The sequence below is a fragment of the Pelodiscus sinensis genome, chromosome 5, assembly GCF_052426305.1.
Source record: "Pelodiscus sinensis isolate ZL-2025 chromosome 5, ASM5242630v1, whole genome shotgun sequence".
Lineage (NCBI taxonomy): Eukaryota > Metazoa > Chordata > Testudines > Trionychidae > Pelodiscus > Pelodiscus sinensis.
The window spans coordinates 110,669,678-110,695,775 of record NC_143056.1 but is presented as its reverse complement, the minus strand read 5'-3'; the positions used below and the strand labels follow the sequence as shown (position 1 = coordinate 110,695,775).

Sequence of the window (26,098 nt, the reverse complement as noted above, 5' to 3'; positions counted from 1 at the left end):
GCGCTTACCTGCAGAAACCTGAGGCAGACTGTCTGCTGCAGGCTGCTCACTGCTCTTCGTGGCTCTGCTCCGGGCATGAAGGGGATGGGAGTGGGGAGGGAGGGAGAAGGCTTCCCACATTGCCCTTATTCCCAGCAAAAACTCTCAGCTCCTACGGGCTGGAAACTGAGAGACTGGCCAATGGGAGCGGAGAGATTTTGCTGGGGGGCGGAAACATCATGAGAAGTCTCCTTCCTCCATTCCCAGCCCTCCAAAGTGGAGAGCAGCTGGCTTTTTAAAGCTGTTCTCTGACTAAGGGTTCCGGCGAGGCAGCCACAGGCCAGATCTGGTGGCTTAGTGGGCTGGATCCGGCCCACTGGCAGCCTCTTGCCCACCTCTGCCTTACAAGGACTTTCGCCAAATATATAGTGTAATCAGCACACAAGAAAACCTTATTCTGAGGTCATTTTACTTCCCCTTCAAACTCACTCTCTCTCATACACACCTGCCAAAGAGATAAAAGCAAGGAAAAGAAAACCTAAGCCACCTATGTATCCATGGACCCTATCTAATCCAGGCTAGCTTGTGCCCATCAGTCAGGTCTGTGTGGGCAATATCAGTTATAGCTTGAGAAATGGCTATAAATTATCTTAAATCTCACTAGGGGGCTGCACTCCCTGCTTGCTACACTCATCAACCCCCCTCTCACTGGCCGCTTTTGTGACCAGAGAGCCTGTTAATCTTGCGCTGAGCCTGGTTGCACTCTCCATGGCCCCAAGTCACTCGCACCCTTCTCTGCTCCTGCCCTTCCACACCCTTGGATGGGCCCCTGTATCCAAACCCTCTTGGCCTACCCCTTTCACTTGTGCCCTTCGATTGACAGCCAGCTCCCCTCTCTCCTCTCCTCCCCCCACACACACATCCTTCCTGCTCCTGCTCCACCCAACAATAAAATAGTTTGTTCACGTGCTGAGTTCAGAGCCTCTCCTGGCAGTGAACAATGGGAAGGGCTATGCTCTGCAGGCTTGTGGGCCTCATGTGGAATCAAAAGCCAAACACAATTAGTAAAATGGGGCCAACTCCAAATTAATCCCCTTTGTTCCAGGGCACCCAGCTTGCTAGCACAGGGCAGTGGCTGGGTTACATGCAAGCGGCCAGATAGGGAGGGAATTCCCCACTCACCATACACAGTTACTGCCCGTCTTTGCAGGGCAGCAGCGCTCCAGATGTGCCCTTCCAGCTGGCAAGCGAGCTCCTGCCGTGGGGCTGGGACGTGATCGGTGCAGAGAGGGTGCAATGGAGAGACACGGAGCCATGGGGGAGCCCCCAGCTTTATGTGCCTGCACCCTACTGAGAACCAGATTTTGGTCACCCAGGAAGAGAGCCCGGTGGGGTAATCTGGGCCGCTAGTCCTTATCTCCGAACTCCATGGCCCACAGCCCACCCGCTTCTTTCCATCCCTACCCCCACCTCCATCCCTACACCCCCATCCCACTGTCTCCATTCCTACACCCACCATGCTCCCTAACCCCTCCCTCCACCCCACTGCCCATCCCTACTTCTACCTCTTTCCTCCTTTCCTACACCCCATCCTTCCCTAACCTCTCCCCTTCTGCACCCCCATACTGTCCATCCCTCTGCCTCCACTCCTATAACCTCCTCACCCACACCATCCCCCTTTACCGCACCACCCATCCCCACATACACCCAGCCTTTCCAAATGGCTCTGTTGGGGATTGTGTAACACCATGTAAATTATGTTTGTGGTAGCTTTGCTCCATGGTGAGTCGGGGTGAACCGTGCCATTCCCAAAGGGCAGGTTGTGTGGTGTGGCCAAGGCCGGCCTACTTCGTGGCAGGTCCAGTACAGCCTGTCTGAGCCAAGAGCCTGTCCCCAATGCTCCCATGGGTGCACCTCTTCCCTGCAAGGCGAGGGTGCAGCGTTGTGAGCAGGGTCCCACCAGGAGCCAAAGGGAAGAAGCAGGAAGCTGGGACCCCAGCAGGAAGTGGGCAGTGCTTTGTGGACAGAGGGGTGGGCAAGGCGCCCCCAGAGGGCAAGGCCTTCCCAAGGGGGGGCAAGGGAACCTGTGGCTCAGCAGGGCTGCACCTCCACAGCATTTGCTAGAGCCTGGATGTCTCTGGAGAGGGAGGGGGGGAAACCTGTCAGTGCAAGGAGGCCTCTTGCTGGCTGCACACCCTCAACCCCAGCCCTGCAGGGTGAGCCCCATGCAAGCTGTGTCTGTGCTCTCTATCTCATGCAGGATCGGCTCATGCTTGGAGAGGCTCTCCACCATCTTGGGTGGGAGGGAATCAAGCAGCGGCACCGCTGTGGGGTGTACTGGAGAGGTGGTGCTAGCCTTGCACTCCTCTTCCCCACTCCACAAGCTGCAGTGTGGAGTCACACCAGGGAAGCCAGGAGGTGCCACTAGCTCAAAGCCCATCCACTCTGCAGGCAGGCAGGAGAGGTGAACACCTTGAGTCCCAGGGAGGGGGGAGTCTGCACCGCTCCCACCCCACCCCACTCCTCAAGCATAGGGGAAGGGAGAGTAGGAAGGCTGCATGTCTTGAGACTCCCGTGGCTCCCCGGAGCACAGGGAAGGCTGTGCAGCTCCTGCCACCCCATCACCCCCTCTCCTATCTATCCTACGCTCGCTGCTCAGAGCAGCAGGGAGGGGGGAGGCCATGCACCTTCCCAAAGCACAGGGGAGGTCACATGGCTCCCTATGGCTCCCACCCCAGAGTACCAGGGAGGAAACTGGGAGCTGGAGGACAGCAAGCATCATCAGCACCAGGCCCTACCCAAGGCGCAGGCTGCCTCTTGGCTCTCACCACACTAGCCACCCGCAGAACTCACCTGCACAGCCACAGCAGTTACTGGCCCAAGGAGTTGTTCCAGTCTCACCCACCGCCACTGCCCTCATCCCGGATGCCTCTGGGCTCCCACTCCAACTTCAGCCCCAGGCTCTTGTTCTGGGAGCTCAGCCACAACATGCTGGAATGGTTTCGCTTTCGAGGCTGGCCCTACTGCGGCGGGAGCCGCTGGGGCAGGAGCTGGAGTTGGGGAAACCGGGGAAGCAACACCCTGGAAGGCTGCCTAGGTGCAGGGGAGGAGCTGGATTCAGCTGCAACCAGGGTTGGAGGGAGCTCTCCCCTCAGACGTGTATCCTTGTGTGGCACAGCAGGAGGATTGGGGGTGGGGGGAGCTGGGTGTGTCCCTTGTTTCCTTACAGCACTGAGGGGGCTGGGACCTGGTGGTGGGAAGGAAATGGCTCATCCCTCAGGCTCTATGTACGGTGCCTCACATAAGAGTCTCAAGGATCACATTGTACAGCGTGCATGGCGAGATGTTGGAGTGAAGCTGGGTGACTGATTCACATGGCGGCTGTATGCAAAGCTCAGTGGGAAGAGGCCATGAGGCTGAGGGGGGAGGGGCAGCAGGACACAGAGTGACGTCACTTTGTCATCCCACAGGAAAAGATTTTTTATATAGAGAGAGAGAGAGATTATATTGAGAAAACAGCCAATTGCATAATTTCTCCTGGAATATATGTCTATAAAGCCTTATGTAAACAGAGAAGGACTGATTTTAAGAAATATTGGTCAACACTGAGAAGGTAGAACAGCTAAAAAGTGTTTTGGCTACAATTCAAATTCACACCTTTTCTATAAAAACATATTAAGCAAAACCAAGCAAAGCTTCATAGAAAATTTGTGGGACAGAAAAAGCTGAGAGAAAAACTTCACTGACTAGTTATCTATTTTTAGGAATTTTAAGAATTCATGCCCCATTTTAAGATCCTATAACCCTAACTACGAAGCTGTTACCAGGTGCCTCCATAAAATCAGTGAGATCTACTATTTCCTTATCCATGGGACTATTCTCTTGCTTTTTATAGTCTCCTACAATATCCTGGTTGCTCATAGAATTATTGAACTATAGGGCTGGAAGGGCCCTTGAGAAGTCATCATTATCAGCCCTCTGCAGTGAGACAGGACTAAGTAAACCTAGGTCATCCTTGACATGCATTTCTTCAACAATTTATTAAAAACAAACAAATAAACCTAGTGATACAAATTCCACAACCTCCCTATCCCTATGCCTATTCCAGAGTTGAACTATCCTTATATTATAGATAGAAAGTTTTTCCTGTCTAACCTAAATCTGCATTGCTGTAGATTAATCTTATTACTTCTTCTCCTACCTTCAGTGGGCATGGAGAACTACTAATCAATATCCCTTCAGAGAAGCACTTAACATAGTTGAAGACTTATCAGGCCTCCTTCAGTCATCTACTCTCAAGACTAAACATGGAGGGTTTTTTCCCCCTAAAGTGTGGGTCCTAGGATTGAACACTACTTCTGATGAAACCTTACAAGTGCCAAATAGAGACAATTACACATAGCATGACCCTAACCAAAGAGAGATAATTACCTTCTATGTCTTAAATATAATAATATACCTTAGAATTGTATTAGCCTTTTTTGTAATTATATTTTTTACTCATTCAATTCGCAATCTAGTAAACCCTCCAGATCTTTTTCGGTGGTAGTACTGCCTGTTGTACTAATCCCCATTTTGTAGTTGGGCATTTGATTTTTTTCTTACTAACTGACACTCCTCATTGAATTTCATCTTGTTAACTTCAGATCAGTTCTCCAATTTTCAAGGCTGTTTGAGTTCTAATCCTATCTTCCAAAATGTTTGCAACTGTTCCCAACTTGGTGTCATCTGCAAATTTTATAAGCAAATTCTCTACTTCATTATCTAATCATTAATGAAAATACTGGTTAACACTGGACCTAGGACTGACTCCAGTTATACCCCGGAGATACCCCTCCCAGTTTGACAGCAAACCATTATTAACTCCCTTTTGAATACAGTCTTTCCATCAGTTGAACATTCATTTTATAGTAATTTGTTCTAGACTGCATTTCCTTAGTTGCTTATGAAAGACTGTCACAATAGACTGTCAAAAGCTTTACTAAAATCAAGAGATATCAAGAATCTATTGCTTCTACCCTATCAAATTATGATAGAGGGAAATTAAATTGGTGTGAAATGATTTGTCCTTGACAAATGCATGCTTGCTCTTTCTTGTAACCCTATAATAATCTAGACACATACAACTTGATTGTTTAATAAATTATTCCAATATCTTTGCAAGTATTAAAGTTAGGCAGACAGGTCTAATTCCCCGGGTCCTCTCCATTCCTCTTTTTAATGGTTGGCCCAATTTTTGCCTTTTCAGTCACCTGCAATCTCACCCATCCTCCATAAGTTCTCAAAAAACTATTAATGGTTCTGAAATTGCTTCAGCTAGTTCTTTAAGTATCCTAGCTACTTCATCAGGCTAACATGAATATATCCAGCTAATCTAAATAGTGATTAGACTGTTATTTCCTTACTTTGCCTTACATTCCTTCCCCATTTTTCTTAACATTGATTGTGTTGAATATCTGATCACAATTCACCTTTTTATTGGAGATTGAAACAAAATAGGCATTAAACAACACATTCTTTTTGATGTTGTCACTTAGGGTACATCTACATTGCACGGCTATCTCAAAAGAAGCTATTCTGGAATAGTTATTCTGAAATAGCTTATTCCGAAATAGCACATCACCACTGCAGGAAAGCCTCAAAGTTAGTCTGAGCCACGATTCCCTAATATAGATGTGCTAGGAGGCACTGGAGAGGAATAAATTAGAATGGCCCTGGTGAGGGGCTATTTCGAAATAGCAGAAGTGGAGCGTCTACACACACCTTTTTTTAGAAATAGCTATTTCGGAATGGGCATTATTCCTCGTAGAATAAGGTTTACAGATTTTGGAGTAAGTCGTCCATTATTTCAAAATTATTTCAAAATAACGGAATGGCTGTGTAGATGCTCAAATTGTTATTTTGAAATAATGCTACTTAACTTGAAAGAATGGTGCAGTGTAGATGCACCCTTAGTAATCTGCCTTCTCCACTAAATATATCTACCCTTTATTCCTTAAATTTTCTTTTCATAAGACTTTACCTACCAGTTCTTTGAGTTTGTTCATTACTTTTTTTGAAGTCCGTTCTCCTTATTCTGCTATGCTTTCCTTTCTTTCCCTAGAATAAAGATATCTATCCTTTCATGACCAGTTTCACCCAAACTGCCTTCCATCTTCAGATTTGCAACCAATTCTTCCCTACTGGTCACAATCAAGTCCAAAATGTACATTTCACAGATAATGTTTTGCCCAAAAATACTGTATAAGGGCTACAGGAAAGCTGCTACTGTTTTGTTTATTTTGAAGCAGTAATGTCGTATTATAGCATTGTACAGTTTGAATGAAGCAAATGCTTCAGGTTGCCTCCATGTGCATCTGTAGGTAATGACGTGAACTATAAATATTAAATCAGCAGGTTAGCTTTATATTTGAAGTCTTCTAAATCATATTTTAGAACAGCCGTGTATTTCTATTACAAGGCCATTCCGAGACCTCAGTTCGCATCACTCATTAACCTATGATTGCCAGCAGGATAGCCAGGAGATGCAGATTCCACTAAGAATGGTAGGAAACAGGCTCAAATTTGCATTGGATCACATCCTTAGATCATGTTGCCCTGTAATGACTGCAGGTCACCTCTCAGTCTCTCTCCTTTTCTCACATGCATTCCACACATACAAACACACCATTTAACTCAGGTCAAATACATACCATTTCCTTGAATGATTTCTGATGCACATTGGTCCAGCACAGACATGTTTGCTAATATTGTCACAACCTGTATTAAGGAGAGATGAGAATATAAAACACGGCGTTACAATTCAAAAATGATAAATATATCTACTATTTCATATACCAAATACAACAGTATCACCAGAACAATAGAGTAGAATAAAAAACAATTTCTAAAGAAACCCATCCTTCTGGGCTGACATTTTGTTATCACTTCCTCACACTCTGACACTGCTCACCTGACACTTAACAACACTCGAGTGTAGAGGCCCCACTTTAGTTTCACTCTAGCCATGCTCCCAACATGTACTAGGTTGTAGATTCATCACTCCTACAGCAGAGGATTCTTGGTGGTAAGATTTGCATGCTCTATGTAAGTCCCTTTATGCTGTTAACAGTGGCACTGGAATTATTTTTAGCATGGGGGTGCTGTGCTGTGTCCCCCCTCCATACCTTTTGTGTCCCTTACCACTCCAAGCTGGGGTCACACCTAGGGTTGCCAGCTCTCCTGGACTGGATGCCATTGCTGCAAATGCAGGACAATGTAGCACTTTAAAGACTAACAAGATAAAGTGCTACATTGTCCTGCATTTTGCTTCAGCTACCCCAGACTAACACGGCTACATTTCTATCACTATTGCTGCAAATGGTATCCAGAATGTCTGGTCTGGGAGAGTTGGCAACATTAGCCACAGCATCAAGTGGCTGCAGAGTCCCGAGTCAGTGGTGGGATCACAAGTAGCAGTGGAGCCTTCAGGGCCAGTGGTCTGGAGCCTGGGGATGGCCGCTGAGGGACTCCAGAGAGAGGGGAAGCTGGCAGGGATGGCAGGACCCCGGAGGCTGAGACCGAGGGTTGGTGAAGCTTGAGATGGTCAGCAGCAGGGCTAGCCCCTGGGCATGGGGAAGCCAAGAGCAAAAACCTGGAGATGCTTCAGTACCCCCTGTAGCTGACTTCCTGCACCTATAGCTGTTAAGTCAGCATAAAGGGTCTGAAGGGCTACAAAGAATTAGGCATCTAGCATTTTTCACTTATGTACAAATCCATACTCAGATTCAGACAAAACTCCCATTGAATAAGTACTGAGAACTTCAGTGTATGTCCAAGCAATAATCTAATCAGAAATGAAATTCAACTTTAAAACATGGTAGAAAACAATGATTAATCCTCACAACTCCCTTGGGAGTTTGGTGTTTTGGGCCTTGACTATGGAAATCACGTATTTATATCTGTTCTTATGTGTTCAAAGGACAACACGTAAGTACAAATTTAAAATGTATTGAAGTCAGCGGTGTTTCAGATATGCTCACGTGTTGTCTTGAAAAGAAATGGCCTTAAACAAATGGGTAAATGTTGGTACCATAGTCACATTTTGCAGCTGGAGAAACAGAAATGAAAGACCTGATTGGCAGAGCTGCTGAGCAATTACAATAGGAGTTGTGATTTTTTCAGTGCTTCTCAATCAGGTATTCACAGCCCATTACTTACTGTAATAATCACTGTGCAAAATATGCCTCAGTGGGTGTCATGTAAAAATGAGCAATGCACTGATTGCTAATATTCTTGGGTAATGTATGTACAAAATGCAGATTAAGAGTTATGACCATAAACAGAAATCATGACTACAATGCATTTACCAGACATATTTGGGAAGAGATTTGACTGGTTTCTCAAAGACAAAGGAAAAATCGATGCCTCTCTCCAGGTGTCAAAGTGGATTTCTATCACCTGTGAAGTGGCCATTCTTTGGCAGTAAGGGGGGACAGAAACGGATTCATCTATGTTTTAGCAAACAATAACGCAGAACCCCTTTTGCCACAAGATTCCATATCTCCAACCTCAGGAGCGAGAATAACTTTATCTAGGGATAACCCTCAGGAAAATGCCTTTCAATGTGTGACTAGACTATAAATGGAAGGCAAAAAACCCCACACGCTATCGCTCCCTCTCTCTTTTATAAAAGAACACAAAGGAGCTATCCCTTTGAAGTTGCAGGGGGATTCTGACCTGATAGTTTGGGTCATCGATGTAGGTGTGAACACGTGATAAGAAATTTTTACTTTGAACCAACTCTAGCTTTTTCTAATCTATTTCTCTTGTCACCACTTTTGATTTCAATAACTTATTCTTGCACACATTTAAAATCTTTGTAGTTTAATACATTCATTTTTTTAATCAAAACTAATTGAGTGTTGAGGTTCATCGGAGCAGTTAGGGTGATTCTGATTAAAGTAGCAAACTGTCAAACATTTTGGGTACATCTACACTGCACAGCTATTTCAAAGCAAACTACTCTGGAATAGTTATTCTGAAATAGCTTATTTCAAAATAGCATGTCTACACTGCAGGGAAGCCTCAAAATTAGGCTTCCCTAATGTAGATGTGTCATCTCGATTTAGGGCTCCAAGAGGCACTGGAAAGGAATAACTTAGACTGGCTCCAGGGAGGGGCTATTTCAAAATAGTAGCAGTGGAGAGTCTACACATGCCTTATTTAGAAATAGGTATTTCGGAAAATTGTTATTTCCCATGGAATGACGTTTACAGATTTTGGAATAAGCCGTCCATTATTTTGAAATTTTGAAATAACAAAATGGCTGTGTAGACACTCACATTATTTCAAAATAACACAATTTATCTCGAAATAACTGTGCAGTGTAGAAGCACCCTTACTGTTTATAGGAGCAACATGCCCCTAATATATGAACTGTGCTGGAGAGGGCTACACAATGCAGAATACACATTTATGGGAAATTTGAGGACTAGGAGTGTGTTGGGGGCACCCTGCAGGAGGTAACCAAGGCTGGTGGAATCCAGGGTGTGACTGGAGTGTGCCTAGTGGACTGCTGGGGTCAGAACCACTGGACCAAGGCTGTAGCTATGCAGAGATATGGGATGTCAGCCAGGCACGTTGCCAAGGGTAGGCCTGAGTGCACTGTGACCCACCCACTTATCCTCTAGGCCCATCTATCCTAGTCCCACATCTGCTTCTGTCCCAGCGTTTGCCCTGTCTGCCCGCCTGGCACTCCAGCCAGGGTTAGCAGTCAGGGCCTGGGGTTGGTTTTGCTCCACCCTCCTGGTACTTTTGTCAGGGAGTGGGATTGGGGAATGGGGATTTGCAAACCAACCCCCAAATCCATCACCGGGAAATGTGACAAGAAATTAAGGAATTATAAGTATTCCATGATTCTCAAAATCTGTCCCAAACCAATTTATTGGAGGCCATGCAATCCGTCATTAATAGAAGCTGGATTAGAAATAAACTGTCCCTGGTCCCACAGTAAATTCACTATACTATATTGTTTTCAATGATGCGGCTCTTCAGGGTGGGGTGCAAAGATATTGTTACATATTTCAATATTCATATAACTCTCTGCCTATCTTGCTGCATGCAAAAAGCGGTACACGTTATTATTCATTATGTAAAGAGATTGTGAACAATCATTATTATACATAAATCCCAAAACAAAATAGAAATAAGTAAGTGCAGTAAAAGACTTCTTTGTTGTCTTGTTCCTTATCCTCTCCTGATGTTGTTGATCTGCTTAAGGAATAATGGAAGGAAGAGGGAAACATATGGATAACAGTTTTTGGTTGTAGAATTTATGTTCACAGACAAACTTCATTGACAGATGTAAGCAAGCATGAGAACCAATTACCATTAATGTTGATCTCACTATGCCGTTATAGTAACAAAGGTGACTAATTTTTAGTGCTCTGACATAAAGGTCTTCCACTTTCCAAGGCACGTTATAGTGTCATGGCTCTGAATAAATTCACTCACTTAGGATGCAAATGAGCTGATGAATCTCTAAAGAGTGACAGGTAGAAAAATGGAAACTCAATATATATGTCTAGGTATTTATTCCATGTTAATTATTAACAGAGTTTCAGGCAGAGTGTATATGTTTTTTCATTCTAAATTATATCCTGTTAATGAAAATTACTTCCTCTATGCAGACTCTGTACCCCATGTGGCTCTCTAAGTGATAGATGAATTCAATTAACCACAATTTGAATACATGCCAATTATTTCACGGCTTCAAGTTATTTTATCTAATAAGTATTTTTGTATGTAAAAATATGTTGTGTATTTTTGCATAGTAGAAATCACTTAAATGGGGGATGGGGTGCCTGGGCTCAATCAAGACAGCTCTGTTTTCAATCAAGACAATACAGCATATTTGTATGATATATTTGTGTGCTAGTGAAAAAGGATTAAATTTGCCCCATGCAGGAGATGCCTACAAGGCTAACACACTACTTGGGTCCTACTAAGGCCTTATTTTGAGGTCTTAAGCAGGGCTTAAAAGGCATTTTAGTTTTAGAGTAAACACCAAACTATGGCTCTCCAACTAAACTGTTATTTCCATCTTAACAGATAGATGTGAAATCAGGGAGCCCATGAAAAATTAAGACAGATGTCTGGCTCCCTTTGAAAGAAAAGATATTTGAAAAATAATAAGGATTACATGGAATTAATTTATTAAAAAATGCTAATATTTGTCATAGAATGCCACAACCTGTTACCATGAAAGTGATACAGAAAAAGAAACTGAAAATATCTGGGACATGCAGGAGTGACGACAACCTCCATGGACAAGGTGAAAGGGGAGCCAGATCTGTGCTCCTGGAAGGGACAGAGCTTCAAGCAGAAGGTGTGGGGCTGGGGCAGTCAGCCCTTCTTGCTACCCATTACCCACAGCCCTTAGAGGTGTCTGGAGAATGGTGTGCCCCCTCCCCTGGCGACCCTCAGAGCTGCACAGAACACACAGCATTGCACTCTGGTGGCAATGGAAAGGGACCAGTGTTCCAGCCACTTTCACATTAGCAGTATCAGCAGCTGTAAGCCCTGAGCCCCTTTGAAACACCAGGCCCTGGGGCAACTGCCCCCTCTTCTCCCTCCCCACATCTGCAGACCTGGAGACATGCATTAAGCATGAAGCCAAGGCTCATGGCATGGCAGACATGCCAGTGGGCAGCTAGGACAACCTGTAAAAGGGCCAACTGAATGAAACTCGTAATTAAACACTAGCTGGGGGGGCGGGCGGGAATTACAGGACTTATCACACAGGGCATGCAAAGAATGATGCAAGTGCCTTTGCGGAAAAACATGCCAGCTGTCTACACTAGCCGCTTGAATTTGCGCAAGAACACTGATGATCTAATGTAAGATTGTCAAGTGTTCTTGTACAAATACTATGATGCTCCCACTCGGGAAAAAGCCCTCTTTTGCACAAGAGGGCCAATGTAGACAGGTAAAAACTGTTTTGCACAAAAAAGCCCTGATGGCTAAAATGGCAATCAGGGCTTTCTTGCGCAAAACTGCATCTAGATTAGCACGGACGCCTTTCCGCAAAAAGTTCTTTTGCGCAAAAGCATCCGTGCCAATCAAGACACTCTTTTCCGCAAATGCTTTTAACGGAAAAACTTTTCCGTTAAAAGCATTTGCAGAAAATCATGCCAGTCTAGATGCAGCCTATACGTATCAACATTATCATTGAGTACAACTCCTATCTCTCACAGCAAGATCCATACAATGAAAAGACTGGCCAAATCCAAGGACAATTTAACAATCAAGACAGACTCTCCGGGTCAAAACACAATTCTATCTGTAGACTCTTTTTTTTCATGGACTTTTAGGAATATAAGGATGAAATGGACCTCAAGAAGTCCACAAGTCCAGCTCTTTGTGATGAGGCAGACCAAAGTAAACCTAGAACATCCCTGATAACTCCAGCCTGTTCAAAAAAATATACAATGATAGCAATTCCACAACCTCACTTAGAAACCTATTCCAGAGCTGAACTTCCCTTATAGTTAGAAAGAATGACCTCAAGCAGTCACTGCAGATTATGAAGTGCTGGGAAGAAGGATCAAAGAATTTGAAACACAAGTGGTGTTCTTGTCCATCCTTCCGATTGAAGGAAAAGATCTGGGTAGGGATCGTCTAATTGAGGAAGTAAATGTGTGGTTGCACAGATGGTGTTGGAGAGAGGGCTTTGGTTTCTTCGACCATGTTCCGAGCACAAGGATTGCTAGGAAGAGATGGGATCCACCTAACCAAGGGTATGTCTACACTACAGCGCTAATTCGAACTAAGCTAATTCGAATTAGCACAGCTAGACTTAAAAAACTAGTTCGAATTAGCGTTTTGCTAATTCGAACTAGCATGTCCACACAGAGTGGACCCTGAACAGAGGTTAAGGATGGCCGGAAGCAGTGCCGGCAGGGCATCAGATGAGGACTTAGAGCGTGGAGATGCTGTCTCAGGCTAGCCGAGGGCTGTGCTTAAAGGGACCCGACCCCCACCCCGGACAGACAGTTCTCAGGGTTCCCCGCTTGCAAAGCAGTCCTGGCTTAGAGTGCCCTGAGTGCCCACACGTGGAACATCAAAGCACTCGGCCATCAGACCGGCTGCACTTGCCACAGGCTGCCATCCGGGGGGAGGGAGTAATCGGGGGGCTGCAGGAGAACTTCCACCCCCAGAAGCCCGCAGAGCCAGCCTAGTCCTCCCCATCGGGGGCGCGTACCCCATTCCTCCCTCACCTCCTTCCACTTACCCTTCCCTAGCCCCCCTTCCTGATGTACAAAATAAAGAAAATGTGTGTTCAAAAATACAATCTCTCTTTATTGAACAAAACTGGGGGAGACTGGGAAAATGTGGTGGGAGAGGGGAAGAGAGAAGCTGGGAGAGGGGAGGGCAACTAAAATGATCAGGGGTTTGGAACAGGTCCCATATGAAGAGAGGCTAAAGAGACTGGGACTTTTCAGCTTAAAGAAGAGGAGACAGAGGGGGGATATGATAGAGGTCTATAAAAGCAAGAGTGGTGTGGAGAGGGTGCATAAAGAAAAGTTCTCCATTAGTTCCCATAATAGAAGGACTAGAGGACACCAAAGGAAAGGAATCGGTAGCAGGCTTCAAACTAGTAACAGAAAGTTCTTCTTCACAAAGCAAAGAGTCAGCCTGTGGAACTCCTTGCTGCAGGAGGCTGTGAAGGCTAGAACTAGAACAGAGTTTAAAGAGAAGTGAGATCAAGTCATGAAGGTTGGGTCCATGAAGTGGTATTAGCCAGGAGGTAGAAATGGTGTCCCTGCCCAAAGTTTGTGGAAGGCTGGAGATGGATGGCACGAGACAAATGGCTTGGTCACTGTCTTTGGTCCATCCCCTCCAGGGTACCTAGGGTTGGCTGCTGTCAGCAGACAGGCTACTGGACTAGATGGACCTTTGGTCTGACGCAGTACGGCCATTCTAAGCTCAGGGCTCAGGGTCGAGGGTCTCAGTGGACCACCTTGATTTTCATGCACACCTGCTCCTGGATGGCCAGGCTGGCAGCTCTCCTGCCCGAGCTGGCCACTTTCCTGTGCCTAGTGCGGAGTTCGTGGACGAGGTCCACGATGTCTGCTCTAGACCAGGCGGATGCCCGCCTCTTGCGGTGCTGGCCAGGCTCCCGAGAGCCGCCAGCCTGGTCCTGGGAAGAGGCGGAGGGCTGGGTGGCAGAGGGTGGCCAGCTCGAGCCGTGCCAGTTGCAGGGTCTGCTGGCTGGGTGCTGGCAGGCTTGCACCTGGCACGGGCACCGTAGCCAGCCCGTGCCCCTTTAAGGGCTCTGGGGCCAGGACGGGGGCATACGAGTTTCCCTGGTGGTGCCCAGAGTGGCCACCAAGGAAAGCTGGGGAGGGCTAGCCTCCCACTAGTTTGAATTAAGGGGCTACACAGCCCTTAATTCGAACTAGTAAGTTTGAACTAGGCTTAGTCCTCGTGCAATGAGGTTTACCTAGTTTGAACTTAGCGCTCCGCTAGTTCGAATTAAGTTCGAACTAGCGGAGCGCTAGTGTAGCGCCTATGAAAGTTAATTCGAACTAACATCCGTTAGTTCGAATTAACTTTGTAGTGTAGACATACCCCAAGAGAGGAAAGAGCATCTTTGCGGGCAGGCTTGCAAACCTAGGGTCTGTCTAGACTGCATCCTGTAAACCTCCTGGCAGGAGGCATAAGGGATCTGTAAAAAAGGCTTTCGTTCTCAACAGATCCCCCTCTAGACTGCTGCTTTTTGCCGACAAAGTGCTGAGTTGGCAAAACGTGGTGGCCATTTTTATGCAAATTAGGCACGGGATATTTATATCCCTGCCTCATTTCCAGTGTTGACCTGCCTAATCTGCATCCCTCTGCCAACAGAAAGTCTAGGCTTTATACTAGGTTGGTTGGGGGATGGTGTCCAAAGCCCTGAGGTAAGTGAGGAAGTAGGCTACCGGGAAGAAACAGAAGGAGGAATGAGCAACAAAGGATGACCACTGACTCGAATGGAGAAGGTAGGGCAATCAACTGGGTATCTAAGATGTTTGTACACAAATGCAAGAAGCCTGGGAAACAAACAGGAAGAATTAGAAGCCCTGGCCCAGTCAACGAACTATGATTTGATTGGAGTAATGGAGATTTAGTGGGATGACTTGCATGACTGGAGCACTGTAATGGAAGGGTATAAACTGTTCAGGAAGAACAGGCAGGGGAACTGTAAGAGACCAGTATGATTGCTCGGAGCTCCAGTATATAGAGGGTGAAAAGCTTGTTGAGAGTCTATGGCCGTGGTCACCAACCTGTTGATCATGATCGACTGGTCGATTGCGAGGCCTTGACGAGTTCATTGCGAGGCGTTCAAGCACCCCCACCCTCCCATTTTCCCCCACCCCTGAGAAGCCCTACTACCTACCTCTAGTGTAGTGCCGACTTCCCACGGGGTGGACAGAAGTTCTGTCTGAAGCCCGCGTTACTTCTGGGGGTTCTGGAAGTGCGCGGGCTGCTCCCCTCCCACAGCTCTGTTGCGTGCTGGGGGAGGAGGCATCAGCCCTGAAGGAGGAGTGTGGCAGCTTCCCAGCACCACCAGTGCAAGAGGGGTGAGTCGAGCGCAGCGGTTTCCCTGAGCTGTGGGAGCGGGGGTCAGTCCTGGGGTTTGGCCCGGGACAGGCACTTGCGGGGGTTTGGCCGTGCTGCAGGAGGAGAGGGGGTTGGCCATGCCGTGCCGTGGGAGGGGGGGTTTGGCCCCGGGGCAGGTGCCCATGGGAGTTGGCCACGCTGTGGGAGGGGAGGAGAGGGAAGGTTGGCCACGCCAGGCCATGCCGCACCATGCCACGCCACACCGCGAGAGGGGGGTTTGGCCCCAGGGCAGGCGCCTGCAGGAGTTGGCCATGCTGCAGGAGGGAGTTGGCTGTGCCGCACTGAGGGAGAGGGGGTTTGGCCCTGGGGCAGGCACCCGCAGGGGTTTGGCACCGCAGCGGGAGGGAGGGGTTGACACCGGGGCAGGCACACGCGGGGTTTCCCTGCACCGCGGGGGCGAGGGGGAATCGGGCCCGGAGGAGGCACGTGCTGGCTTCCCTCTGGGGGTGGGGGGAGAATCCTGGGAGGAGACAGATGCAGAGGACTCTCTGCTGCCACTGGCACCCCATCCCCTGTCTGCACTCCCCGCTCCCCACTCCCCAGACCCCACTCCTCTGTCCCCAGCTACAGAACTCTGTCCCCATTCCCGTCCCCACTCCCCGAACTCTGTCCCCACTGGCACCCTGTCCCCAGCTGCAGAACCCTGTCCTCTGCCCTTCCAGCACTCTGTTCCCTCTCCCCTACCCCCAGCTGCAGAACTGTCCCCACAAAATGTATAATTATAAATGCTTCATTTTAGATTTAATAGCATGAATAAAAAACAGACCATTTATTTCATAACTATAAACATGTGATTTTAATTTTACTATCGCATAATTTAAAAATAAACTGTTTATCAGAGTATGTAAGTAAGGGCTGGGGATAGCAAGTCATGGACAGGAGGAGAATAGAGAGGGTGGGGCTTCAAGGAAGGGGCAGGGTGGTAGATCTTCGCCTGTTCTGAGATTTAAAAAGTGATCTTGGGTGTAAAAAGGTTGGAGACCACTGGTCTATGGGTAAAGTTTAGAGGTGGAAGCAACAGGGGTGATGTTGTGGTTGGTGTCTGCTATAGACCACCAGATCAGGTGGATGAGGTAGACGAGGCTTTCTTCAGACAACTAAGAGAAGCTTCCAGATCGCAGGCCCTGGTTCTCATAGAGGACTTTAATCACCCTGACGTCTGTTGGGAGACCAATACAGCAGTACACAGACAATTCAGGAAATTTTTGGAGAATGTTAGGGATAACTTCTTGGTACAAGTGCTGAAGGAACCGACTAAGGGCCATGTGCAGCTTGACCTGCTGCTCACAAACAGGGAGGAACTAGTAGGGGAAGTAGAATTAGGTGACAACCTGGGAAGCAGTGATCATGAGATTGTAGATTTCAGGATCCTGACCAAAGGAAAAAAGACGAATAGCAAAATTCACACCCTGGACTTCAGAAAAGCAGACTTTGACTCCTTCAGGGGATGTCTACACTAGCCCCCTAGATTGATCTAGGGAGGCTAATGAGTGCGACCGAAATTGCAAATCAAGCCCGGGATTTAAATATCCCGTGCTCAATTTGCATGTTCCCGACCGGTCGCCATTTTAGAAATTGACTAGCCCGAAGTAACTGCCCATGTCTACATGCGGCAGTGAAATGGGAATCCGATTTAAAGCCCTAACTCGAATTAACTGGTAAACCTCATTAGCTGGAATACCTGGGGATTACAGTGGATGAGAAGCTCGATATGAGTCAACAGTGTGCCCTTGTATCCAAGGATAATGAATATTAGGCTAGATTAGGAAGAGCATTGCCGGCAGAGCTAGAGAAGTGATTCTTCCCCTTTATTTGGCTCTAGTGAGGCCACAACTGGAGTATTGTGTCCAGTTCTGGGCCCCCCACTATAGAAAGGATGTGGACTCATTGGAGACGGTCCAGCGGAGGGTAACCAAAATGATTAGGGGGCTGGAGCGCATGACCTATGAGGAGAGACTGAGGGATCTGGGTTTGTTTAATCTGCAGAAGAGAAGAGTGAGGGGGGATTTGATAGCAGCCTTCGATTTCCTGAAGGGAGGTTCCAAAGAGGATGGAGAGAGACTGTTCACAGTAGTGACAGATGCCAGAACAAGGAGCAATGGTCTCAAGTTACAATGGGAGAGGTCTAGGTTGGACATTAGGAAAAAGTATTTCACTAGGAAGGCGGTGAAACACTGGGGTGGGTTACCTAGGGAGGTGGTGGAATCCCCATCCCTGGAGATTTTTGAATTTTGGCCTGACAGGTCCCTAGTTGGGTTGATTTAGTTGTGATTGGTCCTGCCTTGGGCAGGGGGCTGGATTTGATGACCTCCCGAGGCCTCTTCCAGCTCTATGGTTCTATGATTCTATAAAGTTTCTTAATATCTAACCTAAACCTCCTTTGCTGCAAATTTGCAGTTCATCTGGATCCTTTAGCAAGCAATGTATTCTGTGTTGCAGGACAGTGCAAGATTAGGATATATATAAAAATGGAACACAGACCACATTCTCACTACCTGCCAATGCTTGAAATCTATAAGACCATTGGGAAAGCCTTAGAAAACTCCCATGCCTATAGGAAGCCATGTTTTTTCTGACTCTTTTTAAACTCTCTCAGTGGGAAGGAAGGAAATCACTCAGACATTTAAAAGATTGATAATGGAATCGATGCACCATTTTGCTTCAGGTCTCCAGTTAAAATCCCATTCAGGGTTGTTGTGAATGGAAGAGGTTACTACTGAAAGGCTAGCCAGTGGTCTGTGTTGAGCTCAATAAAAAGGCAGCTGCATCAACAAAACATCTATTAAAATACTCAGAGGGGTAGCCGTGTTAGTCAGTAACTGAAAAAAATTTAAAAAACAACTAATGGTCCTGCAGCACCTTAGAGACTAACAAAAAATGTAGATGGGAGTACGTGTGAAGGAGTTTGGAGCACAGGTGGTATTCTCTTCGATCCTTCCTGTCGCGGGTACGGGCCCGGGCAGAGACAGGTGCATCCTGGAGGTGAATGGCTGTCTGCGAGGATGGTGTAACCAGGAGGGCTTTGGCTTCCTCGACCACGGGGTGCTATTCCAGGAAGGACTGCTAAGCAGGGATGGCGTCCACCTTTCAAGGAGGGGGAAGACCCTATTTGGACACAGACTGAGGAGGGCTTTAAACTAGGTTCGACGGGGACAGGTGAGCAAAGCCCACAGGTAAGTGGAGAACATGGAGACCTGGGAGATGGGTCGGAAATGGGAGGGAGCGTGGGCTACAATGGCAGAGAGAAAGGAGGGTCAGGACAAAACTGGGAGGCAAGGTCAAGCTGATAGAGGAGGTATCTGAGCCTCTAGCAATCATTTTTGGAAAATCATGGGAGACAGGAGAGATTCCAGAGGACTGGAAAAGGGCAAATATAGTGCCCATCTATAAAAAGGGAAAAAAGAACAACCCAGGAAACTACAGACCAGTTAGTTTAACTTCTGTGACAGGGAAGATAATGGAGCAAGTAATTAAGGAAATCATCTGTAAACACTTGGAAAGTGGCAAGGTGATAGGGAACAGCCAGCATGGATTTTTAAAGAACAAATCATGTCAAGCCAATCTGATAGCTTTCTTTAATAGGATAACGAGTCTTGTGGATAAGGGAGAAGCGGTGGATGTGGTATACCTACCTAGACTTTAGTAAGGCATTTGATATGGTCTCACATGATATTCTTATCAATAAACTAGGTAAATACAACTTAGCTGGGGCTACTATAAGGTGGGTGCATAACTGGCTGGATAGACGTACTCAGAGAGTAGTTATTAATGGTTCACAATCCTGCTGGAAAGGCATAACAAATGGAGCTCCGCAGGGGTCTGTTTTGGGACCGCTTCTGTTCAATATCTTCATCAACGATTTAGATATTGGTATAGAAAGTACGCTTATTAAGTTTGCAGATGATACCAAGCTGGGAGGGATAGCGACTAATCTGGAGGATAGGGTCATAATTCAAAATGACCTGAATAAATTGGAGAAATGGTCTGAGATAAATAGGATGAAGTTTAATAAAGACAAATGCAAAGTGCTCTACTTAGGAAGGAACAATCAGTTTCACACATACAGAATGGGAAGCGACGGTCTGGGAAGGAGTACGGTAGAAAGAGATCTAGAGGTTATATTGGACCACTAGTTAAATATGAGTCAGCAGTTTGATGCTGTTACAAAGAAAGCAAACATGATTCTGGGATGCATTAACAGGTGTGTTGTGAGTAAGACAAGAGAAGTCATTCTTCCGCTCTACTCTACGCTGGTTAGGCCTCAATTGGAGTACTGTGTCCAGTTCTGGGCACAGCATTTCAAGAAAGATGTGGAAAAATTGGAGAGGATCCAGAGAGGAGCAACGAGAATGATTAAAGGTCTAGAGAACATGACCTATGAGGGAAGGCTGAAGGAACTGGATTTGTTCCATCCGATGGTGGAAAGAAGGTTCTGGAAGCTGGACACCAGTTCTGAATGGTGGGACCAGCTGGTGATGGAGCAGTGGGACAACCAGCAATGGCTGCATAACTTCAGGATGAGGAAAGCCACCTTCATGGAGCTGTGTGCCTGGCTCGCCCCTGCCCTCCAATGACAGGACACCCAGATGTGACCCGCCATCCTCCTGCAGAAGCGGGTCACCATCGCCGTCTGGAAGCTCGCTACCCCAGACAGCTACTGGTCTGTGGGCAACCAGTTTGGTGTCGGAAAGTCCACCGTCGGGGCCTCCCTCATGGAGGTAAGGCACTCTCAGGCTGTGGTCCCTGGTGGGGAGCGGGAATACTGGAAAGGGGGACCCTAGGGAAAAAGGGGGCTGGGGATGGGGGGAGCCCCATCCCCAGGGGGTTCTGCAGTCCCATCCTCACACAGCACTGCAAGGGGGGCGCTTCATAGATGGTGGCTCCTGGGGTGTTTGTGTGGGGGGAGGCGAAGTAAGAAGGGAGGGAACGGGGACCTCCCAAGGGCTCAGGCACCCTTTTTTTTATTCTGTTTTGTGTGTTTCTTTGTCTCTTTCTGTAGGTGGTAAGGGCCATTAACTTCATCCTACTCCACAAGGTCATCCTCCTGGGAGACCTGGACCTGATCGTGGCCAGGTTTGTCACCCTGGGCTTCTCCAACTGCGGGAGAATCATAGATGGAACCAACATCCCAATCCAGGCCCCAAAACATCAAGCCACCCAGTACGTTAATAGGAAAAGCTATTTTTCGATCATCCTGCAGGCTCTGATCGAACACCGTGGACAGTTTACAGACATTTTTGTCAGGGAGGGTGCACAGTGCCCACATTTGCAGAAACTCCAGCCTGTACCAGAAGATGGAGGATGGCACATTCTTCCCCCAGCGTAACTTCAGGGTTGGGGACATGCATTGTGGGGGATGCAGCCATGCCTTATGAAGCCCTACACCAGCCATCTGGACCTGAGCAGAGACCATGTCAATGCCTGCCTGGGCAGGGACCACATGCAGGACGAATGCACCTTTGACCACTTGAAGGTGAGGTTCAGGTGCCTCCTGACCTGCCTGTATGTGGAGGAGCACAATATCCCCCAGGTGGTCTTGGCCTATTGTGCTCTCCACAACATTGTGGAAAGCAGAGGGGAGGCCTTCCTTCTGGGATGGGGCAGAGGATGGCCGGGAGGGAAGGGCCTTTGAGCAGCCGCACACAGCTGCCATCCGGTAGGCCCATCAGGTGGGAGCATGCATCTAGGAGACCCTAAGGGAGAGTTTCTCTGAAGGACCCCAGTAACTCTCCCCAGGGCCTCCCCACTAGGGGCCTGTGCCTTGCCCCTCTCTGCCTTTCTTCCAACAACCCCTCCCTTCCCCCTTACAACCTCCCTCCCCTGAAGACCCAATAAAAACAGTTGTGTGTTCAAAAACAAATTCATTGTATCTTTTTTTATAAAAGAAACTGGGGAGGAGGGGGGCTTAGAACCTGGATAGGGGGAGGGAGTAGGGGAGCTCAGAGCTGGGGCTGAGAGTGGCACATGGTACAGCTGCAAGTTCCACCTTGGGTCTGGGGACCTCAGCAACCTAGAGGAGAGGGACAGGGACAACAGGGGTTAGGTCAGAAGTGGGGCTGGAGCAGGGTCAGGAATATCAGGAAGAGCGGGGGCAGGCATGGCAGGGAGAGGGGAGACAGGCATAGCAGGAGGAGCGGGGACAGGAGCAGGTCCAGGAGGTGGCACACATGTTGCAGCCCTGCTGCACCAGTTGGGTCCACATTTGGGTCCATCACTGGGTGTCATTCCGGACTTTCTGGACCAGGGTCTGCTGCATATCCCAAAGGATGGCCTTGTGCTCCCTCATAAGGTCCTCCTGGACCCTCCAGCACCTGCGGCTCCCCCGGGGTCAGGCAGCTCACTCACCTGCTGGAGATCATCCCTGTCATGGCTGGTCCGGCTATGGAGAACAAAGAGGGAGAGGTGGTCGGTCATCCATGCAGATACTAATTCTGAGACCTTTCCCTCGTCCGTGAGCTGTGAGCAACAGTTCTTAGGCAATAGGACAGTGACGTCCCAGTAGCAAGGCCATGTGTGGCCTAGACAGTGCCTCACAGGGGCCCCAAGGTGCTGAGCAGACCATGCTTCCCGTACCGCCCCCCCCCACCCCCCCATCCCATGGACAAGCAGGCAAAGGAAGTGTCCAGCCACATTAGGATCCCATGGGCGGGAGAGGAGCCTGGAGCAGCCTGGTCTTCCATCGGGGCAGCACACACACTTGCACCTGGCAGCGTTGTCTGCAGGAGCGAGTGGTGCCCTTAGTGGGCAGACATGCCCATGTCCCATGTGCGGCACACCTCAGTCTGTGTGTGGGCGTGTATGCGTCCTTGTGCCCAGCCTCCTTCCAGCAGTTAGAAGTGTGTGTGGCCTCCCCAGAGCCTGTAAGTAGAAGCCCGAGGGTGCTCTGGGGATGCCTCCTGGGACAGCATGGTGCAGACTGGTGCTGCACATGCATCCACATTCACAGACTGCAGTGAAAGGGCCAGGCCAACAAGACCGAGCGATGATCTCACCTCAGCCCCTCAGTGCCGACCTCCCCTGCCCTGGGTATGTGAAAAACTAAGAGCACTCACCTGATGATTCTTCCCCGGCCTCAAAGGATGCCTGGGAGACATCCAGGCCCTGGGGTACCAGCTCCAAGCTGAGGGTGGCCGTGTCTTCTTCCTCCTCCAGCTGGTCTTCATTTTCCTCCTCCTCCTCCTCCTCATCAGAGACCCCTGGGCAGGCAATGCTGGGCATCTCCAGCCTCAAGTCCACCACCAGGGGTGGGGAAAGGGCTGCCTCAGACCCCAGGATGTGGTGGAGCTCGCTGAAGTAAGGGCAGGAGTGGCGTTCTGCCCCGGAGCAAGAGTTGTGCCCCCGTAGTGTAGCACTGCTGGAGCTCCTTCACCTTGCTCTGGATTTAGATTTGTCAAAAATCTGAGTGGCCAGAAGATTTGTTCACTGTTTGGGAAAACTCAGTCCAATGGAGATTAAAAGCTGCCTAGCACAGGCAACACGTGGGATACACAGGATCAGATGCACCCCCAGACCTGTTACTTGGCTTGAACTAAACACACACATGCAGACTGAGCATGTTAAGTAACATCTGTTGAAGCCGCTGCCCTCACTCTACCCCCCACTATTGACAGGTACAGGTTAGGGATGTAAAAGAGTAGTCAGCTCAACTACTCGCATTCCCCTGCCCTTTGCTGCCTCTGTATCAGAAGCAAGAGCCAGCTTAAAAGCCAGTCCCTCCTCCCCCTCATCACCATCTCCATGGTGCAGGGGGGAGGGGAGGGAGAGACGAGCCATCCCAGCTTGTGCCAGGTCCTGGACGTACCCCCACTGTGGCTCTGTCCTTTAAATGTACTATGAGCTAGATCCTGGAGCCGGGACTACTCCGTCCTGGCTTGCGCCAGTTCCAGGAGCTACCCCCACTGTGACTCTGCAGAGAGCCTTCCCTTTCCTTATCGACTAATTGTGTAGTCAATACAAATTATACCAACTACACGATTAGTCAAATACCCACTCCTTAACATCCTTAGTACTGGTCATCTCTGCTGCCTAGAAATTCCAGCTCTCGGAAAAGGTGAAGATGCTAGCAAAGGAAAGATGAAAAAAATAGAGGACAGACATCAGAGGGCGTAACAGGTGCATTCAACAATCAGCACCTTCGTTTTGTGGGTCCCACCCTACAGAGGTGAGAGGCATAATCTTTGTTGTTAGTAAGGTCATAGTGTTTTATAAACGTTTACTGTTACTGCTGATACAAGTAGAAAAATTCAAGCATAAAATGGAAACGACCAAATCATTAAACTGAGTGGCAAAGCAGATCAATACGGAACTGCTAATCTTCTCAGTTAATTACACCTTTAAGGCTGATTCATCACTAAGTAAAATTAATTTCTGCTACACTATGAGTGTGCACATTGTTTCACTTAAATGAATCAAATAAAAATAAGCCAGAGAGTTTGCAAAGTTTCTGACACCAATCTGCAGAGATAAAGGCATGTCTGGCCACTTGCAAGAAACAATATGGAGTTTATTAGGTTTGTTTCTGCATGTAAATTAGAAACATCAAAGCAAAATCAACCCACCCAGAGGTACAAATGAGGTTTTTTGTTTGTTTAGAAGGTTTTGCTCCATAGGTCTGATGCCTCAGAAGCAACACCTGATAAAACAAACAACTTAGAATTGCATCAGCTGTCTTAAGAAAGTTCTAAAAAACAGGAGTGAGCTACTTCTAGTATCTGGTACTATATGAGCCAGCACAAAATGTTTGGTATTCAGGACACAACTTCGGCAGAGCGGGAAGTGGAGCGGCCTCCCTCCTTCCCAGGAAGATGGGGAGCTGTGTGCTCTGCCCCCTCCCGGGGGGTAGGTGGGCAGGAGCTGCACATCCTCCCTCTTCCTGGGGGGGACAGAGGCATGGGACCTCCCCCTCCCCAGTACTCCGAGGGAGTGGGAGCCATGTGCCCTCACCCTTTCTGGTGGGGGCCAGGAGCCACATGGCCTGCCCCCTCCCTAGGCCTATCACCCTTGGCTGAGACCCTGTATCCACAGCCCACTCACTCACACCCCCTGAACCGAAGACCCTGCACTCCCAGGCCCCTCACTCACCACCTTGCCAAGACCCTGCACCCCCAGTCTCCTCACTCATCCTTTCCACCAAAACCCTGCACCCCCAGCCTGTTTCTGCTCCCTCCCCCCATCCAGACACCTATCCCTAGCCTGCTCCTGCATCTTCCCCTGCTACTGCACCGTTGCCCCTAGCCTGTTTCTGCACCTTGTCCTCTGGCCAGACACCCTGCCCTCTGCCCACTCCTGCACCCTCCTCCTAGCCAGATACCTATCCCCAGAGAAAGGGAGAGGGGTTGGTGAGTATAGCAAGCAGGGGGCATAGCCCACTAGTAATAAATAAAAATTTCAACAATGAGATAGCATTGTTCATCCATGGATGCTATACACTAATACGTAAACACTGTCCCACTTCACAGATGATGAAAATTCATGAAATAAATGGCAGAGCTAAAATTCTGGCCCTAGTGAAATCAATGACAATTTTGCAATTGATATCACTGGAGGCCAAAATTTAGCCCCAGGTCTTCTGACACTGCCTGGTGCCTTATACATGCTGCTTGTCTTGCATGCTTCTAATTCCCAAGCTCTGGTCCAAGATTTGAATGTAATGATCATTTTGCCTGAGAAAGGACTTTAGTATTTGACCCTTGGAATTTCTCCATACTTTTGACTCCGTTGTGCCAAAGTTGATTTTCCTTATACAATTCTATTCTTACATAACTATGTTTTGACATGCCATGTGAAACTTATCTGCATTATTCCCCCCCCCCCCCATGTTCAAATGCCCTAATTTGGCACATAAGTGCAGAGATGAGCAGATTTTTTTTTTAAAGATGAGTAGGTCCTGTGGGAAAGTTTATATGCTCTCTTATAGAAAACTAATTAGGATACCAGTAATATAATGGCATTGCTAGAGTTCATCCAAAGCAATTCCCATGACTTGTGGCCTTGCTCTTATTTTTATATCTATTATTGGCAACCATTGCTTCTTGTTTAATTTCCTAAGTATTTTGTGGAATTTAATTACCATAATTTATCATCTTTGTCTTTGTTAACAGACACCAGAGATTACCTCACCACTTACTGTGCAGCAAGGCATATGAATTAGTTTTCTTAATGTGAGTCCTGTCACTAGTATAAGTGACATTATCATGCCAGAACATTTAGAGTATTATATTATTGAATCACAGAGCATATCTGAACAGTGGATAAAGGAACTTTCAGCTACAGATAGTAGTGAAGTACTAAGCAGTCATAAAAAAGGGGAACATCAAAACCTAAAATTCATAAAAGCCAGAAAGTTCAGATCTATCTGTAATTATGTAGTGACTCGCATATTAAGAGAGAGCATTTAAGAGATCGTCAGTGCCTAACTTCTACCACCCCAGTGTAGAAGGGTAGGTGCTTGCTTCCAATACTGTATGACAAGACATTG

The 26,098-nt window shown here is 47.8% G+C and overlaps 1 protein-coding gene across 4 annotated transcripts in view; it reads right to left on the bottom strand.

Annotated features, from left to right (window-relative positions):
* The window catches only part of INSC (INSC spindle orientation adaptor protein), a 278,332-nt gene that overhangs the window by 12,848 nt on the left and 239,386 nt on the right, over nucleotides 1-26,098 (bottom strand). For all 4 annotated transcript variants that reach the window (XM_025186251.3, XM_075928031.2, XM_075928027.2 and 1 more), the window contains one exon: nucleotides 6,672-6,738. In XM_025186251.3, coding sequence (XP_025042036.3) covers nucleotides 6,672-6,738 — 67 coding nt within the window. The remainder of the gene's footprint in view (nucleotides 1-6,671; nucleotides 6,739-26,098) is intronic.